Source organism: Gymnodraco acuticeps, unplaced genomic scaffold, assembly GCF_902827175.1.
Source record: "Gymnodraco acuticeps unplaced genomic scaffold, fGymAcu1.1, whole genome shotgun sequence".
NCBI classification, from domain to species: Eukaryota; Metazoa; Chordata; class Actinopteri; order Perciformes; family Bathydraconidae; genus Gymnodraco; species Gymnodraco acuticeps.
The window spans coordinates 4,823,335-4,840,274 of NW_022991180.1; the positions used below are offsets into that span (position 1 = coordinate 4,823,335).

General features: G+C 39.3%; 1 protein-coding gene across 2 annotated transcripts; it reads right to left on the reverse strand.

Annotated features, from left to right (window-relative positions):
* Positions 1-8,807: 8,807 nt before the first annotated feature.
* nkx1.2la (NK1 transcription factor related 2-like,a) lies at positions 8,808-12,479 on the reverse strand. 2 transcript variants are annotated; one of them, XM_034238063.1, is made up of 2 exons: positions 12,093-12,479; positions 8,808-10,708 (listed from the first exon to the last, which is right to left on the reverse strand). In XM_034238063.1, exons 1-2 carry the CDS (start codon positions 12,304-12,306, stop codon positions 10,188-10,190), a joined length of 735 nt encoding a protein of 244 aa, XP_034093954.1. In that variant the 5' UTR covers positions 12,307-12,479; the 3' UTR covers positions 8,808-10,187. The 2 variants fall into 2 exon arrangements, with proteins under 2 accessions (XP_034093954.1, XP_034093953.1); XM_034238062.1 differs by having other exon boundaries at positions 8,808-10,789.
* Positions 12,480-16,940: the final 4,461 nt, after the last annotated feature.

Below are 16,940 nucleotides of genomic sequence, written 5' to 3' on the forward strand. Positions count from 1 at the left end.
AGGAGGGAGGGGAGGTGCGCGTGAGGAACAGCAGAGCCAATCTTATCTATATTTCAACATCGAAATTATGTATTGATTCGGTTTGACGTTGTGATGAGAACTATATCACTTTAAAAGCAAATCCATATGAAGGCTACTTTTGCCAGGTTCGCTTTAGGGTCTCCTATTGGGTAATGCCCGCGAAATGAACTAACATTAACAGCTATCCTAATTAGGGAAATGCTCAAACAAACTTCAATGAATATAATAACCAACAACAGCAACAATCCTTTGGTACAAATATGTACATGAAATGCATTTAGGTGCAATATCTGTGTTGCACTGTTGGAGAAGCCTGTGACACAAGATTTTCATCGACATAACTTCACTGTAGCTATGTTAAGAACCTTGAACCTTGATATTGATTTTAGAAAACCCATTATCTCTAGTGTTTAAAACCAGATGAAGCTCCAAATAAATCAGTAACATACCCTAACATTCTTTTATTTAATTTGGTTGCAGCACAGCTGTTTCTTCTTTATGGAAAAAACAGACTGAGTGCATATCAGCCTTCCAGCTTTGTAACAATACGATTATGTAATCTCTGTTTCAATGTCAAAACCTTGTTCAGTATACAATCGGGTGATTTGATTTTTTATTATTTTTTAACTCAGTTATTCACCAGCTTTATGTGACTTTTAATAATTTCTAAATGAACTTCTACTCTTAAGGAAAACATTACATTACATTATATTGCATGTCACTTGTTAGATGCTTTTATCCAAAGCGGCTTACGTACATTCAGTACTGTGGGCAATCCCCACAGGAGCAATTTGGTGGGAACTGTCTTGTCTAGGGACAAGCCGACTCCGATGGGAGCTCTTCTTATAGTGTAATGACAGTTCTTTTTTTAATCAATATTGAGCAATCAGGGACTTTTATTCTCATTTAAAGTCAATCTTATTATTACTAAAAGCACGAGTCCTATTTTCCATGACTCATTCTGTGTGAGTGGGAGTTTGGATGACACATTTTGACTTAATGATAAAACCACAAGCTCTGCTAAAACAAAACTGAACAAAAGGTTTACAAAAATATGTGGCAATGGCATTTATTACTTTGGTTATAAAGCATACTGTAGACCGTATTTTGTATCCAATTTTTACATTTCTAAAAGCTGTGGGCATGTTTGGCTTTAAAATGTCCCATTGTCACAATCAAGAAAATGTCTCATTAGACGGAAAGAAATTATCAGAATAAACAAGGAATTACTTTATTTGGCAAAAAATGGACTCACTGATTTCAGTATTTGTTATCAGGAAGTTAAACGCCATGGAAAAGTACTGCAGCAAGCGTAGCTAACCCTTTCACATTTCTGTTCTATGATCACCATGACTGCATTACACAACATGACTTATTATGCCTTCTGAACTAAGATAAATTAATATCACTGACATTTATACAATGTGGAAGTATCTTCTGCGATTGGTATGTCTACGTTTCTTAACTTAGACATAACTGACTCTATAAGGTTGGTGTTAAAATGTTTTGAATACCTGAAAATGTATTTAAACTTCAATGCAACAGTATTTAAAATGTTGAATTTAAAAAAAGAGTGCCTTCAAAAATGAAAGTATGAATTGCCAGTTGGAGTGTGTTATCAGTGTGGATGGGTTTGTGAAAGATCATGATGAAGTGAAATCCTTTTCACACAAGATAGAGTATTCTCTATAAGCGCCGCCATTGACATGTTTCCTCCTCTTTACAGGAAGGAAATTAATTCTGTTGTCAAGAGATGACTCCCTCTGCATTCATCATGACATCTGTTTCTTGAAGGGAATAAACAGAAGAAGAAGAAATTAGAGAAACAAGATGACATGTTGAAGGCTGCCACGATGTTCATCTTTGGAGCCCACCGGTTGAAACTTTAAAGAAGTGAGATGGTTCATTTCTGACAAGTGAACGCGTCTGCACTGGGAAACTAGCTCTACTCTATGAAGATAAAGTGTCATTGAATAAACTGCCTCCCCTTCAGAGCATATCCATGCATGAGACACCAAGTGTAATTGCTGTTAATTGATTGCAATATACTGTATATTCACATCTCACAGAGAAGCACAAGCTGTGTGCGAATAAATGTAATTAGGTTTCCCCCACAGTGTCACCTGAATCAGTTTTAATCAGTTTGAATGTATCTAGTTTATTTTTAAATGAAGACACACATTAACATAAAACGATTTCTCTCCTTTATTCCACAATTTTCGCTCTGAATGAGATATCCAAACATATAGATTTCATTGGAACACACATTCATGTCCACGATGAATTGTAACAGCTTTATATTTAGCACCATCACATGGACAAATCTACAATTTGTCTGAAACGTACATATATTGTACTTGCTAAACTATTGACTGCTCCACTTTCAACTGTACTCTCAAAACGCTCATTGAAGATGGTGAGCATTGTTAACATGATTTCTGTCCAACATCAGTATATTAGCATTGTCTTAAAGCACAAATAAGCCTACAGTATAAACCCAGCGTCACAGTGCTTTAAAATGTTTTATAGTTTAGATCTCCTGCCATACATTTATGTTTGGGTTAATTTGTACCTCTCTCATACTGTCATTTTCAGCCACAACATGCAGCTCTACCTGTTCACCACCAAACAACAGACAGACACAATTAGCAATTAAAGCTGGTGAAAAAATAACATGTTACAGCTAAAGAGCCTTTAGGAATGGGTAGAGACCAAATGAGAACATCATCATTACATCAACCAGGTGGACACAGCCATGATTTCAAATAAATGCTATTGGTGCTTCATGACTGCTGGATTTGTAAAGTAGCAACTGCTGCTAACAAGCTTAACACAAAAAGCTGTTTTAACTACCAACAAGGGGCAAAACTAATGTATTTTCCTTAGCACTTGAAGACATACATCCTCTTACATAATCTACCCAATCACACAGTCCTGCACACTTCCTGTCATCTGTAGAAAGGTGACACTTTCTTCAAAGGCCTGAAGAAGCACTGCATGAACAAAAAAAAGGATTTCTTTCATACTGTTATTGGAGATCGTTGAAAGAAAGCAAGGCTCATTAAAAAGCTGAACATGTTCTTCTCTGCATGCTGCCGCCATCGCTTCTTTCAGAATATGTGGAAGTCAGCTCACCTTGGAGCGTTTACGATGTGGCGAATCAGGATTTTTACAGCAAACACAGGCTTAGCTTTCTTTACTCCTGATTGAGAAGTTGTCCTTTGTGCATAGGAGGTGAAAGGGAGGCAGGCTGTTGCATCTCTTTTTCCAAATCTAACAGCAGCAACCGAGTTCATTACACCGCCGTTAGTTCACTCCCAGCCGTTGCGGGGTAATGTCCTCTAAAGAGCGCGTGTGTGAGGGAGGACGAGCTCTCTTCCAGCACCGTGGTCTTTGACTTTGAGGCAGACTGTAATTAACAGCGCTCTGTCCTTTTCTGTGTTATTAGCACAGCTGACCTTTGAATGCATCAGATGAGTGAAACAACACATCTGGTAACGCTGCAGTGTTTGGGGAGAGGGGAAGTGAATAGCATATAAAGCGAGATTTTCAGTGAAAGGACAGGAGTTTTAAGTATTGATGCATCTGTTTGAACCTCAATATGCCCAGATTCTGCGGAAATACAGTTTTGGATTATCAATATTTATTCTCCTTGAAATCTACTTTATAAGACATCATATATACCTATAATGTATTTGTTTTACAAAGAATTCACTATGAACTGTTTGTCACTGGCCCATGTTGACCATACGGTAGAGAGATTTCCTAATGAAGAGGAATGTTATGAGAGACAAAAACAACTGATTTAAAGAGATGGGAAACACACTCCTGTCTGCTCTGCTTGACTCCAGTCCAGAGTTAGAGTTGAATTAAGGATCTGGAATTCCCCCTTACTTAACCTACAATGAAATCATATTACACTTAATTCCTAAACCATGAAGACTTTTCCCTGGAAAATGTGTTTTCATCCACTGCTTGACTCCTGTGCCAGTAGTCTTGTAATCACATCAGCGTGTCCACACTGGCCTGTGTGCAAAGATTTCAACACGTAGTCAAAAGATTTGTGAGCAGGGGAAAAGATGGCCTGCCAGAGATTTATCCAAGACATCACTCACACTCTGCCATTTCCGAACAGTCTTAAGCAAAAGCCTCACTGGGCAGTTATCCAAATGTTTCCTGAAGCCACATCAGGACTTACTGTAACTCTCACATCATAATTGCTCTTGCTGTAGTTCAATCGGACCGCTTTAATCATTTTGCCACTTTGAGTTGTCTGCCTTTCAAAGGGAACCTAATATAGAAATTGCTTTATCAAAACCACATTGTTCATCATAGAAGGAACAAATCAATAAAGGAGGGCAACGCCAGACTGAATGAGACACAATATTGACTTTTCTGAGAATCTAACACACAGTACTTACTCTGGCCAATCAAAAGACAAATCCCATTTAGTTACACTAAAAAAAAACTGTGATTTAATTAGGATTATGGAAATGCTGATACCCACTTACTTTTAACATTTGGAGATTTTATTGTTTCCTAATGGCTTATAACAGCTGGAAGAGACAGCTAAATGATAGCAGACTGCAGGCAAACAGAGGGGAGTGTTTGGATTTTCAGACATTTGACAACTCTCTTCCTTCACAGGCACAGAAGCTTCATGACGTCTGGGTAATTTGTGTGTTGGCTTCAAGCACATCGTCAGAACAGCTGGTGTTACAATAATGTAAATATTCTGCATGAAGAAAGAAAATATTGTATTCAACAAATGTAGTTCTTGGTAAGGTTGCTGTTTAAGTTTTCATGACTTCCATGGTTTGTCATTGAGCTGACCCAGAGATGAGGCTGAACAGTACAGCTCACTTCTGAATTCCAAAGCTCTAAACCTCAGAGGACTCGCCCCCTCCTTTAAACCTCAACTCAACTTTCACTTTCTACAACTGATTAAAACGGCATTACAAGTTGGCTCCTTCTGCCGCTTGGTGCTGAAGAAATCAGTGTTATCTCCTTCTTTGGCTGCGGTCCCTGCAGCGCTGGAGGATGCAGTTAAAATGCATAGCATCTAAGAGAGATGTCAATCAAAACTTAAACGATTCAAACAAAAATAGGACGTTTGAAAACTTTTCGGGACCAGCTTCTACTCTCTTTTCGATCTTTCTTGGCCTGCATATTTCTAATAGCAAGACAGTAATGTTTCCAACAGATAAACAGTTATACTTACAGTTAAGGCTTTAACAAGTCCTTTATTATTTTATATACCATTATTCTTAAAGGTGATGGGGGTGGGAAGAGCTAATAAAATATACAGGAGTTCAAAGAAAATTGGCTGCAGTTAAAAATGTATAGTAAAAATCCTTGGGGCGTCCTCAGGAGTCTAATCTCTCATCAAACTCAAATATTACAGATAATGAGTGATTTAAACTTAAAATTATACCACTGTCTGAACAATTGGCTTCCCACTGTTTTATTCAGCATAAAGAATAGTACAATAAGCACTTTTTAGAAATGTAAGTTCACAAAATCCAACTGTACAGCCCACACACAGAGTTTTGAATATGCAGTTGTACTATGGTGTGTGTAGGTGCACATATCTGAACTGTTACCACTGTGGCTTATAAATAAACCAACTCAAGGAACACCCACTGCCGACTTTTAAAGTTGTTCTAAATAAATGCCGATATATGCATAAAATGTAGTGTTGCTATAATCCTTTTGTGTTTTGTTTTGATATAAACCATAGTTTTGAAGAAAACAAAATGGAGAGAGGGATTTAAATGTGATTTTGACAACAGAAAACAATTGATCATCCAAATACTAGCTTTTACAGAGATTTGTAATTGCATTGCATCATTGCGTATTTAACAGTTGATGGAGTTTGTCACTGTCAAGGTAGTGATGACAAAACAGCTGTTTTCATGACAACTAAAATAATCTGCTAAAGGAGACTGAGTTGAAGTTAAGAGTTTTGGATAAATCTAGTGAGTAAATACTGGAGTTGCGTTCATCGGGTAGGCACACCTATAGTATTTTAAATAAATGTTAATGGTACAATGTGTCAACTGTATCAATATCAATAGAAATAATCTAACAAATTCTGCATAAACACATATTGTAAAGCTGAGTCAAGGAGTAAGTGCTACTTACTGTGAGTAATACATTAAATTCAGATAGTTCTTTGTTTTGTTAATTATTAGAGGGAATCAGAATAGGTTGGTGTCTCGTTGTAAAAAAAGAAAAACTCCCACAATTTTCTACCAAACCTGTTTTACAATATCTCTTTTTACCCCGCGCTCTTCCCATCTTCTGTCCGTGAACCTCAGTGGAAACGATGCACGTCCCTGTGGACCACCACGCCTGAAGATAGCACACAAACACATGCACACGCACACACCAGGAAATCTTCACTCAGCTCCATTTGATTTATTCAAGCCTCCTACTCGTTCTCTGCAAAAGATAAGTACAGCGAATAGGGGCTGTAGTTGGACTTTTCTCCCCATTCCGATGCACACACACATCCACATACACACACGAAAGCACTGTAACTATTAACATTTGACCTTGTCCCAGAGCATTTTCGAACACAATTTAAAAAAAAACAGAAGATCAGTGTAGGCCATTGACCATCTGGTCGTATTTCACAAGGTACTATGTGGCAGGTTTAAGAATGTTAGATCTAGCCACCAGAACTACTACAGAGAGCTGTCACTATGATAAAGTAGGACTAGGCTAGTGCAAATATAAACTATTCCTAAAAACACATTACACACACATGCACATAGTTAGCCATGTAAAATGAAAATGTTGCTTGCCTTCAGTCCTGTAGGAGTCTGGATGAGCACCTTCAGAGCCATATCGACACGAGCCAGCCATATCTTCTTGCTTCAGGGGCCATCGGCAACTTCTTTATTCTGATCGACAAGAAGCTCATCCCCTGTGAGGCTACCACTTCCTTAGCAGCAATTGATGAACTTTTTAAGCTTCACTTTGTCTTAGGCACTAGCTATGATCCAGCACTCAAAAGCATGTACACATTTCTGCAAGCAACTGTCTATAACATAGATTTTTTGTTTTTTACTGAAGCACTGGGTGTGAGTGTGTGTGTGGTCCAAACAACCTTTTTGGACCTCAACTGCCACAGAGGGTTATTTATATACATTTTTGCTGTTGAACAATATTGAATGTTGGTTGAATTGAATATTGGGAGAATTTGTCAGTCTTAAGAGACATGCCACCATTCAAATAAAGCACTTGTCATATGCTGATATCTGGAATTATGTATTGGTCATTGTAACTTTTAACACCAGTTTGTTGTACATCATAATACCAATACACGACATTTGACACTAGATTAGTGTTCATTTTGAACTCCCAGAGGGTTGAGGCTAATGCAAAATGCAACACCAGTATAATGTGCATTCAACACTATTAGTGTACATGTTTAACTCTCAAAGGTGTTAGATGGAAGAAGATGTATCACTACTGTAGTGTTACTCTACACCAGGACAGTGTACGATTGCAACACTATTAGTGTACATGTTTAACTCTTAAAGGTGTTAGATGAGAGAAGATGTATCACTACTGTAGTTTTATTCTACACCAGGACAATGTAAAATTTAAGCTGCAGCGAACACTGTTAGTGTTGGTGTTCAGTGTTGGTGTTCACATCTTACACTCTTAGTGTTGGTATAGTAACACTATGATAGTGTTATATTTTCAACACTTTGGAAAGTGTTAATTTAACACTTTGCTGGTGGTTTCAATATAAACTCTTTCATAGTGTTAAAATTAACTACCTGGGTGTTGAATTTTAGATTTTAAATTTGCTGTGGATGGGGCCAAAATCGGGGATAAGTTCCTTATGCCGTATTTCCTAGAGTATTGATAAAAACTGTCAAAATCTTTGGCTGCATGCCAGGCTTTGTTGAAAAGAAAAATATCCCCGAACCAAAGAAGGGAAAATTCATATGCATCAGTCGTCACAAACAAATACATGGGGGGACGCCAAATATTAAATGAATGTGTGTTGTGCATGTTTGGAAGCATGTGCAATGGTATGTGAAACTAACACCAGCACCTCGGTGACAGGTTGACATTGGCCAGGTTTTGACAGCAGTGAGAAAATCCCATTTAATTGAAGGATGCTTGTCAGTCCTCTAACTGCAGAGTGATATCAGAGGGAAAATTGTCTACCAGCCATTCTCAGTCTGCTCTCATCCTGTCTCCTACACAGCACACTCACAGCCTGCAGACAGAGGCCTCTTCTTCAACCAGTGTATTGTGGATTAAAGTAGTGAAGGCACAACACACTCTTGACAGATAATGACACTGACCTGGCAGTGGGTTGGAAGTGTTCCTTTCCCAGTCCTCTGCTGCACACATCATGGCTATACTTATAGCTATAGTACCACACAGATGAGTTTTAGTCTGACTGGCTTCTCTCAGCTCAGCGGGTGATAAGTCACTCATGCTCACACCTACTACACATGAAGTCAATTAAGTGTAAGAGAAGAGTGTAAGAGAAGCCAACTCTAATTACACTATTAGTGCACTGAATTATCAAAACTGTGGCTGCCTGACTCTGACTTTCCCCATTTATCTCTGTGTAAATAATATATGCGCATACATGCCCCCCTAAAGATGCGTTTCAATAAATGTGCCAGGTCTTCTTCATATACGCACATATTGTTGCCAAGCTGAAATGAAAATATGAATGAATACCAACTTTATTTCACCAGGAAAAAGCTTCACGAAATCACATAAATTAGAATGTGTAGAGAATAATCAAACTTTACTAAAGATAATCTAATGAAGTAGGAATTAGGAAATAACAGCAACACATAAACCATTCATAATCATAGAAATAAAGTACAAACAAAGTATGAATATGTCCTGTACATGATCATTATTATCCTACATTCCAATAAATAGTATTTTCTTTCACTATGTTCTACATTTAAATCGAGATTATAGAGAAATAAAGAAAGAGAGGACACTGTGTGATCGTATTATGTAAGTGAAGGTTGAAGAATCAGTATAAGCACTTTCTGCTCTTCAATTACTTAAGCTTTGACTTCTCCATCCTTAAAAGGTTGTTACATTTAAATGCCATGTTCAAATCTATGCTGCCCTCAAGTGGCCAAACCATACAATTGTTGCAGGTTTGAGAGCAACACATTAAAAAAGACAAAGCATATGTGCTGCTGGAGGAGGATTTGAGTAGTATTTATTTTCTATAAATAATTATTTATTTGTTTTATTCTATTATTTGAAGGTAAATTGCTAACAATGCAGCATATTTAATGAACTCATCATATCTTTTAAACAAAAACATATGAAAATAATAAATGTATTTCCAAGAGTGTATAGATACATAATTTAAAATGTGAGTGTGTGTTATCTCATGAGGTCCCTGGTCATTCGGAAATTAAGATCCCTCGTCTTGCACTTGTTGTCCAGGAGATGGCAGCATAGAGTGATTTCCACTGGGCCCTTTAAGCACATGATCTACCACAAACCCATCACTGGTGTCAGGTTTTACCAAATTAATGTAAACGGGTGTGCAAAATGTCCTACAATTTATTCACATATGAAGTGTTTTAACTTTCTAATGCACAAGCCAGACACAGATGTATGCGTTAGTTTTTTAAAATTAAGTTACACTGATAACGTTGTATGAATGGCAACAGAGCTGTGCAAGCCTTTGAGAGGAAGACACAAAGCTGTGTTTGGATGAATGCAATGCCACAGTAAGAGATGTTGGACAGTACACAGATGAAGAAAATCATACTGTATGAGCTGTCAAATACACAACGACCAACAATCAACACATGGTGCAGTCCTGGCAGTCTTTAAAACTCACAGATATGGCATTTTGTTTTGATGTCCTGTATAAGGTCCATGACAACATAAAACAGTCAACACCATACTCGAAATATCATGAAGACATTTGATTTTTCTTTAAATGGTGTTGCAATTTGTTATTGAACATGACCAAACCTGTGACAAACAGGTGACCCCTTTTCTCCTTAGTTTGTAGAACATGATCATCACAATAATTCTGGGCAATAATTCTGGACAAGAACATGACAATAATTCTGGGCGGTAAAAGTTCAGCTTTTAAAGATTTGCCCGACAGTTTGATCAGCTGCAGTCAGTCTTGGCTTCTCTCATAGATGTGGGTTATAATAAGTGGGCTGGACGAAACCACTGGTCATGAAGGAATGCAAGAGCCCTCCAGTGGATGAAAGTGGAACACCGCCGGCCGTGTGGAAGATCACATTCCCAGCGCTGAAGTTGGGGAAAGTTTGGTGGAAACTGGCGGCGCCTGCTCCACAGGGGGTCAGGTTTGGACTGAGGTTGACCAGGGAGTTGGAGCCGGGCTGTAAGGTGCTGCTGTCCGCCCCGGGGTTCTGCTTTTTCCATTTGGTCCTCCTGTTCTGAAACCAGATTTTCACCTGGGTTTCGGTCAGACTCAGAGATAGAGCCAGGTTTAGTCTCTCGCACACAGACAGGTACCGGGTTGTGCGGAACTTGTTCTCCAAAGCCACCAGCTGCTCGTATGTGAATGCTGTTCTGGCTCGCCGTGGTTTGGCGCAGGGCTGGTCCGTTCGCTGCCGCTTGTGTGGGGAGGGGTCCTGCTGGGCGGCCCCTGACTCCCCATCGTCCTGTTTCCCGGGGAGACAGGACTCTGATTCAGCCGGAGGGGAGAGCAGAAGAGAGTTATCAACACCACCATGACGCCTTGGGGAAGCAGAGTCTATCTCTTCCTCTGTAAAAAAAATAAAAATAAAAAAGATAAAAAGTTAGCACATATCATTCAAAACGCAGCAAATGAAGCATCTAATGGATAACACAGCATATCTATATTCAAGTGATATAATACTGGTTTATTTTCTTGTAAACTGTTCAAGAGTGAAAGTGTAGAAAATCTTCAATTTGTGTTACATTTTCAAAAATCTCTTTCAGGTACAAAATACATACAATGCTTTCATTAAAACAACAGTTTTGGACCTGGTTGTTTAAAATGTACCTGATTGAGTTGACAGAATTGTTGAGGTGATTAAACCATACAGTTTACTTTCTGCACAAAAGTCCAATACAAACCAAATAAAGTTAACTATTTTATGTGTTTTTAAAGTGTTATCCTAATCCTGGTCAAATTGTACTAAATTGGCTGCAGTACTGAAAGGACAGCTCCTGACAAGACAGAAAGTCACGTGCCAAATCTCAAAACTGATGCCTAACGCGTGCTTAACAAAAGTATCCTCATGGTGCAAAAATGTCCCTCTTTGTCCCGTCTGAAGCGCAGTTGAAATAGCCCACACAGAAGACCTGAAGTTTACATCTGTAAAGCGTTTGATTTGTATCCTGAAGTCTGTGGTGCGGAACGGGGCATAGAATCACAGGAGAGGGGGAGACTTGGTCACTAATCCTTTAATAATTTATAAACCACACAGCGCCTCAAATGTCATGTTGCGGAAAGAAATCCCGTCTAAATCCAGCTCCGCCACCTCAGCCGTGACGTGCTAATGGAGTTTCATATTTGCGGGTGGATCGATAAATGTCATCTATTTAAAGGGAAGTTTTAATCGAACGATATTTAGGATCAGACATGGATGGGGTGTGAAGTTTGTACCTGCAAGCTGCTGGAGGGAGATATGCAGGATGCAGTAATGGGATATCGATCAAAGCGCGCAGAGGCATCCTCAATGGGACGATTTAAACAATTATCTAGCCTGCCTGTCCCAGTGCCAATCACACGCGGGGGCTCTGGGAGCGAGCCTTTGTGGCTTCCTTGAAAGGAAACGCAGCCTTGGAAATTAAGGGAAGGTCATACAGAGATGACAATAAATCTGATAGAAAATAGCGTCTCATTTGATGGTGTTTAGTTTAGACATAGAGCAGAAAAAGTTTATTGTAAGTATATTTTTAGCGCATATTGTATGGTTTCGAGGACGACTTTCGGTAGGTTTTGAAATAAATGTCATACGCAATAAATAAAAAACAGATATAAATATGACAAGAAAACGTTTGAAATACAGAAATAATATTTTTTAATGTTTTTTCTCTACCTGCGTGTGTGCGCTCAACTCTGAAGTCTCCGCCTGCATCGCTGTCCGACTCCAAACTTGTTCCCTCTTCATGTGGCACAGGAAACTCCTTTACGATGGAAAGTTCGTTTCCTCTTTTGCTGTTGAATTTGTTTGGATCCAATATATCAACAATAGAAAAAGAACTCTTATGACTGGACGTCATTGTCACTCCACAGTCCTTGGGGTCCAGCATCCTTTAGATAGAAACAGCTTTAAAGGAAGGAAAGGACTGACATGCGTAATTACGCGTGTGGAGAGGAACTTCTCATACTTTATCCTCCTTCTCGTCGCCAAGCTTCATCAAACTGGATTAATGCCGATGATTCCTCACAGTGTGTACCTTGCTCCTCTACTCCTGTCTGTCAGTCTTCAGCGTCAATGAGATGACCGGAGCTCGGTGCCTCGGTCTTTAAAGCGTATGTCCCCCCCCGTCTCTCACCCATACACGTGACACAAACACTATTAGTGTTTCACACGACCGCCTAATGGGCTCAAAGCATTCGTCGATAATCACCCATATCATTAAATTCAATAATCCGCGATCTGAAAGTAAATTGGGCACAGATGGCACTTGATCCATATCAGAGATCGTCCTTTCTCCCTAAATTGGACTCTTTTAGAGACGTTACTGTCAGAGGAGATTTCGTGTCCCTAGGGAAAGAATATCCTAATCGAAACCAAACGGTTTAAGCAAATAAACCCAGAGAGCCTCGACTCCAATCGGTACAAATAAAAACTTATAATGATAAAATGTAAAACACATTGATATCCTGCACTATTTATACTTTAACATTGTTCTTATTAGATCCATAAAGCACATACATCAGTAATTATGCAATTGTGGAAAATAAAGACCACTTTGATATCTACTTATAATAGTTTTTAATATACAATTCAGGATACAATAAATTATTATTCTTTCCAGCATGCATCATGAAGATATTGTATTTCATTAACAACATAGGAGGCTATGACAGCTTAAATTGACTTATAATTGGATATAATGATTATACTGACTGTTATAGCGTTTAGAATGTGGCTCATTTGGGTTTCTTCTTGTTATTAATTGAATACCGTTTTTATTTTTTTCCTGGTCCGGACACACTGATGACATTCCCAGTACTGCATTTCCTGTATTATTTCACTATCACCACACTGCAGCAAGTTTCAAACGTTTCAAAAACTGAAAATAACGAAAATAGTTTATGCTTCATTTGCTTGCATTATTGCCAATCTTCACATTGATGTGTTTTTTAAATACAACTAAATAAGGATGTGTTTTTTTTAACAGACTAAAAGCATCCACAATGAATCAGATGCTTCTTTAAAGCATACAAAGCTAAACTGTGGCCGTACAATAAATACGGCTGATTGTTTTCTCACCTAAGGTGATAGATTGATATTCACAATCAGTCGGCCCCCTACTCTTTGCTATTAGTATTCAATAACGTGACATAGGGTTGTTTAAAGCTTGATGCCTGATGGCTAAAATGGTGAAACCAGCACAGGATCAATATTCTCAGCAGGTGTCCAATACAGATAAAGCCTGATGGCTCCAGACAGGCTTTTTGGAAACTGAACGAGTAACTGCAACAGCACAGAAGCGTCCTTTAACTGCTCAGCCCTACAACAACCTACTACTTAGTGAATCTTTTCCTATAATTTAATATTAGTACGTTGTAGGGATTAGAATAGGCTTCAACTGGTGGTAAAAAAATACAATTTTCCATCTGTTTTAACATGTAACTGTCAACATGTTAACATATTTTGCTATCGAAGCCTGTGAGGTCCACATTGTGGGGATGAGACAGATGCTGTTTCTCTGTCTGTAATTCTGTCTGGTGTCGGTGACATGGGGGATCCGATCATGTTTACACACACTCTCAAATTCCTCCCTACACAATTTCCTGTGTCACTTATACAGTTCAGGGTGATTACTCTGCTGCATGGAGGTTTCATTGCTACCCAGTCATAGTCTGGTGCACCGGCTTGCTCTGCAGTAGTTACATAGTCAAACATTTGTTAAAGCCGCCCCTACAGGGTGTCTGCATTTGCATGTGTATGGCACTTGCACGGCCATTACTGTAGTCCCTCCATATGAATGGAGCCCGCTGCACACTGGAGGTTTACAACTTCCTACGAGAAAGCCCAGTGGCTGGACATCTGTTTGTGTGGGTCGGCGGGACAAAGGGACGAGCCCCGAGGACAAAGAGGCCCTCAGGTAGACTTCAGAGAGCGGGAACAGCATCTGAGTCTGTACGGGCCGGAGCAAAACTTCAGAGGAGGAGAGGTCCACCGCAGGGAGCCCAAGAGACACACTTCCATCCAAGACCCCCCTCAAGGGTCAATAAAGTCATCACCTCATGGATAGGCTGCCCCCAGTCTGCTAAACGTCAGATAATTTGTCTAAGCTGAGGCTCCACTCACAGACTGTAGTGTCTTTTGTTTTCCCTAAAGTCCTCCAGCGTCTCCCTGACTTTCCTGTAAAGTGGGACTCAAACAAAAGACCAGCAAGTGTCCGGTGAATCATTAGGTGAGGCCGTTAGATCCTTCCAGCCAAATTCCTTTACGTTGTAGTTGTTGTGTTTTGTGTTCATTTCCGAAGAACGTACTAATGGCTTTGCTTGTCTTGTCACACAAGGCTACATTTAGGCAGTTCTAAAAACGTACCAAACTAGATAGATGTTCTATCTTCCTGTCTGTTTCCATTTATTTCAGTATGCTATGAGTATCAACTTGCAGAAACCTTGTTTTTCCTGTATTCATTTTTGTATTCTTAATCCAGATCCTTTCGAGAGAATCCGCGTTTGGTTAAGATATATAATCAGAGGTTAAAGGTGGGGTATGTAATTTATTTCAGAAACACTTTTTGTTATATTCCATGGAATGCTCTTAACATCCCGATAGCAATGAATATATTAAATGCTTTGACAATAAATACATTAAAAAAATTCATCTGTGGAAGCTGTAGTGCTGTAAAAAGCACGACCAATCATTTTAGCCGGCCCGGCTAAAATAACTGGATGGCCTACCTGCCTGTCAGCCTTCCATCTGTGCACAAACTTATCTCGTGACCTCATTGGTCATGTGTGCATTCGTGTGTGTTGGAGGAGGGGCTCTGTAAGGATGTCTGAAGGAAGAGGCAGATTTTTTCCAGTTGTGTACTTTCAAATTCTAGCACACTCAAGCTGGTTTCTCCAAAATTACAAACCCCACCTTTAATGACATTTCTGGCAGCTAATTTGCTCATCTTAGATGCAGCTCATGCACCTGATCAATGTTCTTTGGACAAAAGATAAAGACTATACTAAAAGATAATAACTGATTTCAAATCATGCTATCCTTTAGTTTTATTTTCATACTTTGCTGACATGAAATCAAGCTCAGTCTATCTATGCCATTATTTGCTTTGTCTAACATGCACCACTACCTTTAAGCTACTTCCTATGTTTCTACTTTATCAGCACTCAGAGACAGTCAGCATTTAACTGTCAGTAATCTTCCATCTTGCAATGGAATCTTGCAATCTTCCTTAACAGGCATGAAGTTTTCACACATTTTGCCCAGTTTCCCGTCTGCACTGCATGCCTACAGTTGTGCTACCAGGCCTCCTTTCAGTGGGACCTGTGTTGGTTTGACTCTCTCCAACAACAAGGTCAGTGGCATTGCCCAGTAATTGTCCTAACGGCCTGTATACCTGTTGGGTGGAGGCGAGTAATGAGAGTTTTTCATTATGGGCGGGACGGGTGAGTGCGCCTGGCAGATGCTGACAGGCAGCAGATGTGTAAAGTTGGGGGTGATTTGTAAAGGGGTCAACTGCATCGCAGAGGAGATGGAGGGCGATGTGGGGCGGGGGTAAATTATGCTGAGGGACACTGTCAGTCATACTGCGCCCCTGTCACAACAAGGTAAAGGTCAGTTCAAACGCTGATGTAGTTAACTAACAACCAGCACTGTACTGTGGTCATGACGGCAAAGGGAGCAAACTTTCAAACATGTACTGACCAGAAATGTTTAGTTCAGAGTTTACTGCATTTTCTTCAATACATTTATAAGTGAAAATCCTCCGTATAGCAGGAAAAAATATCTGTATTTGCTTGCAATGTTCAGTTGTTTTTAAATTCTTAAAACTGCATGGGATCTGTTTGTATTCCATCTCAGAAAAACACAAATGTTCCCCTACAACATTATTTGTTTCCTTTCTAAAACAAACAACTAAAATGTTAATTAAACATTAGTATTGATGCACTTCTTGCCGAACCCTACCATGATAAAAGCAATGATTGAAAAACTAATATTTTTCTCCCGAAACTAAAAGACGAGACTCCGTTTACAATACTGCTAATTCTTTATATTGAAACGTTTTCCACATAGACCTTTAAGCATAATTCAAACCAATACAACAAATGTTTAAAGTGCAACTTTCTGAGAAAATGTTTTCAATTCCAGTGAACACACTCAATGTAGCATATACCATGATGGCAGTTGTTGTCAGATATGTTTAATAACCGTACCCAATACAAAATTAAGAATCACAGATATACGATCCTATGATTAGCCCATAGGGGACCGTTACCAATACCGAATATCAAATATGCACATACGTACCTAAAATTAAATGCAGCTAAAGTCATGAAAGTAGAAACAGAGGAAAACTGTGCAGTAAACTTTCATGGCCTAATCCACTGGCTATATTTTTGACTGGCCTGTCCTCTTTCACACAAGAAATGCAAAGCAGCCACAGGGAGGTCAGCGTAAAGGAGAGCGTAGATACCGTGAGGGACGAAGAGAAGACAGGAAGAGCTGCAGACGCATGTTTTCAGCGGG

Coding starts and splice junctions, on each gene's coding strand:
- nkx1.2la (XM_034238062.1), bottom strand. CDS start 12,306: ATGCTGGACCCCAAGGACTGTGGAGTGACAATGACGTCCAGTCATAAG. Junction 10,790..12,092: donor AGTTGAGCGCACACACGCAG/GTAGAGAAAAAA, acceptor TTTTTTTTACAG/AGGAAGAGATAGACTCTGCT.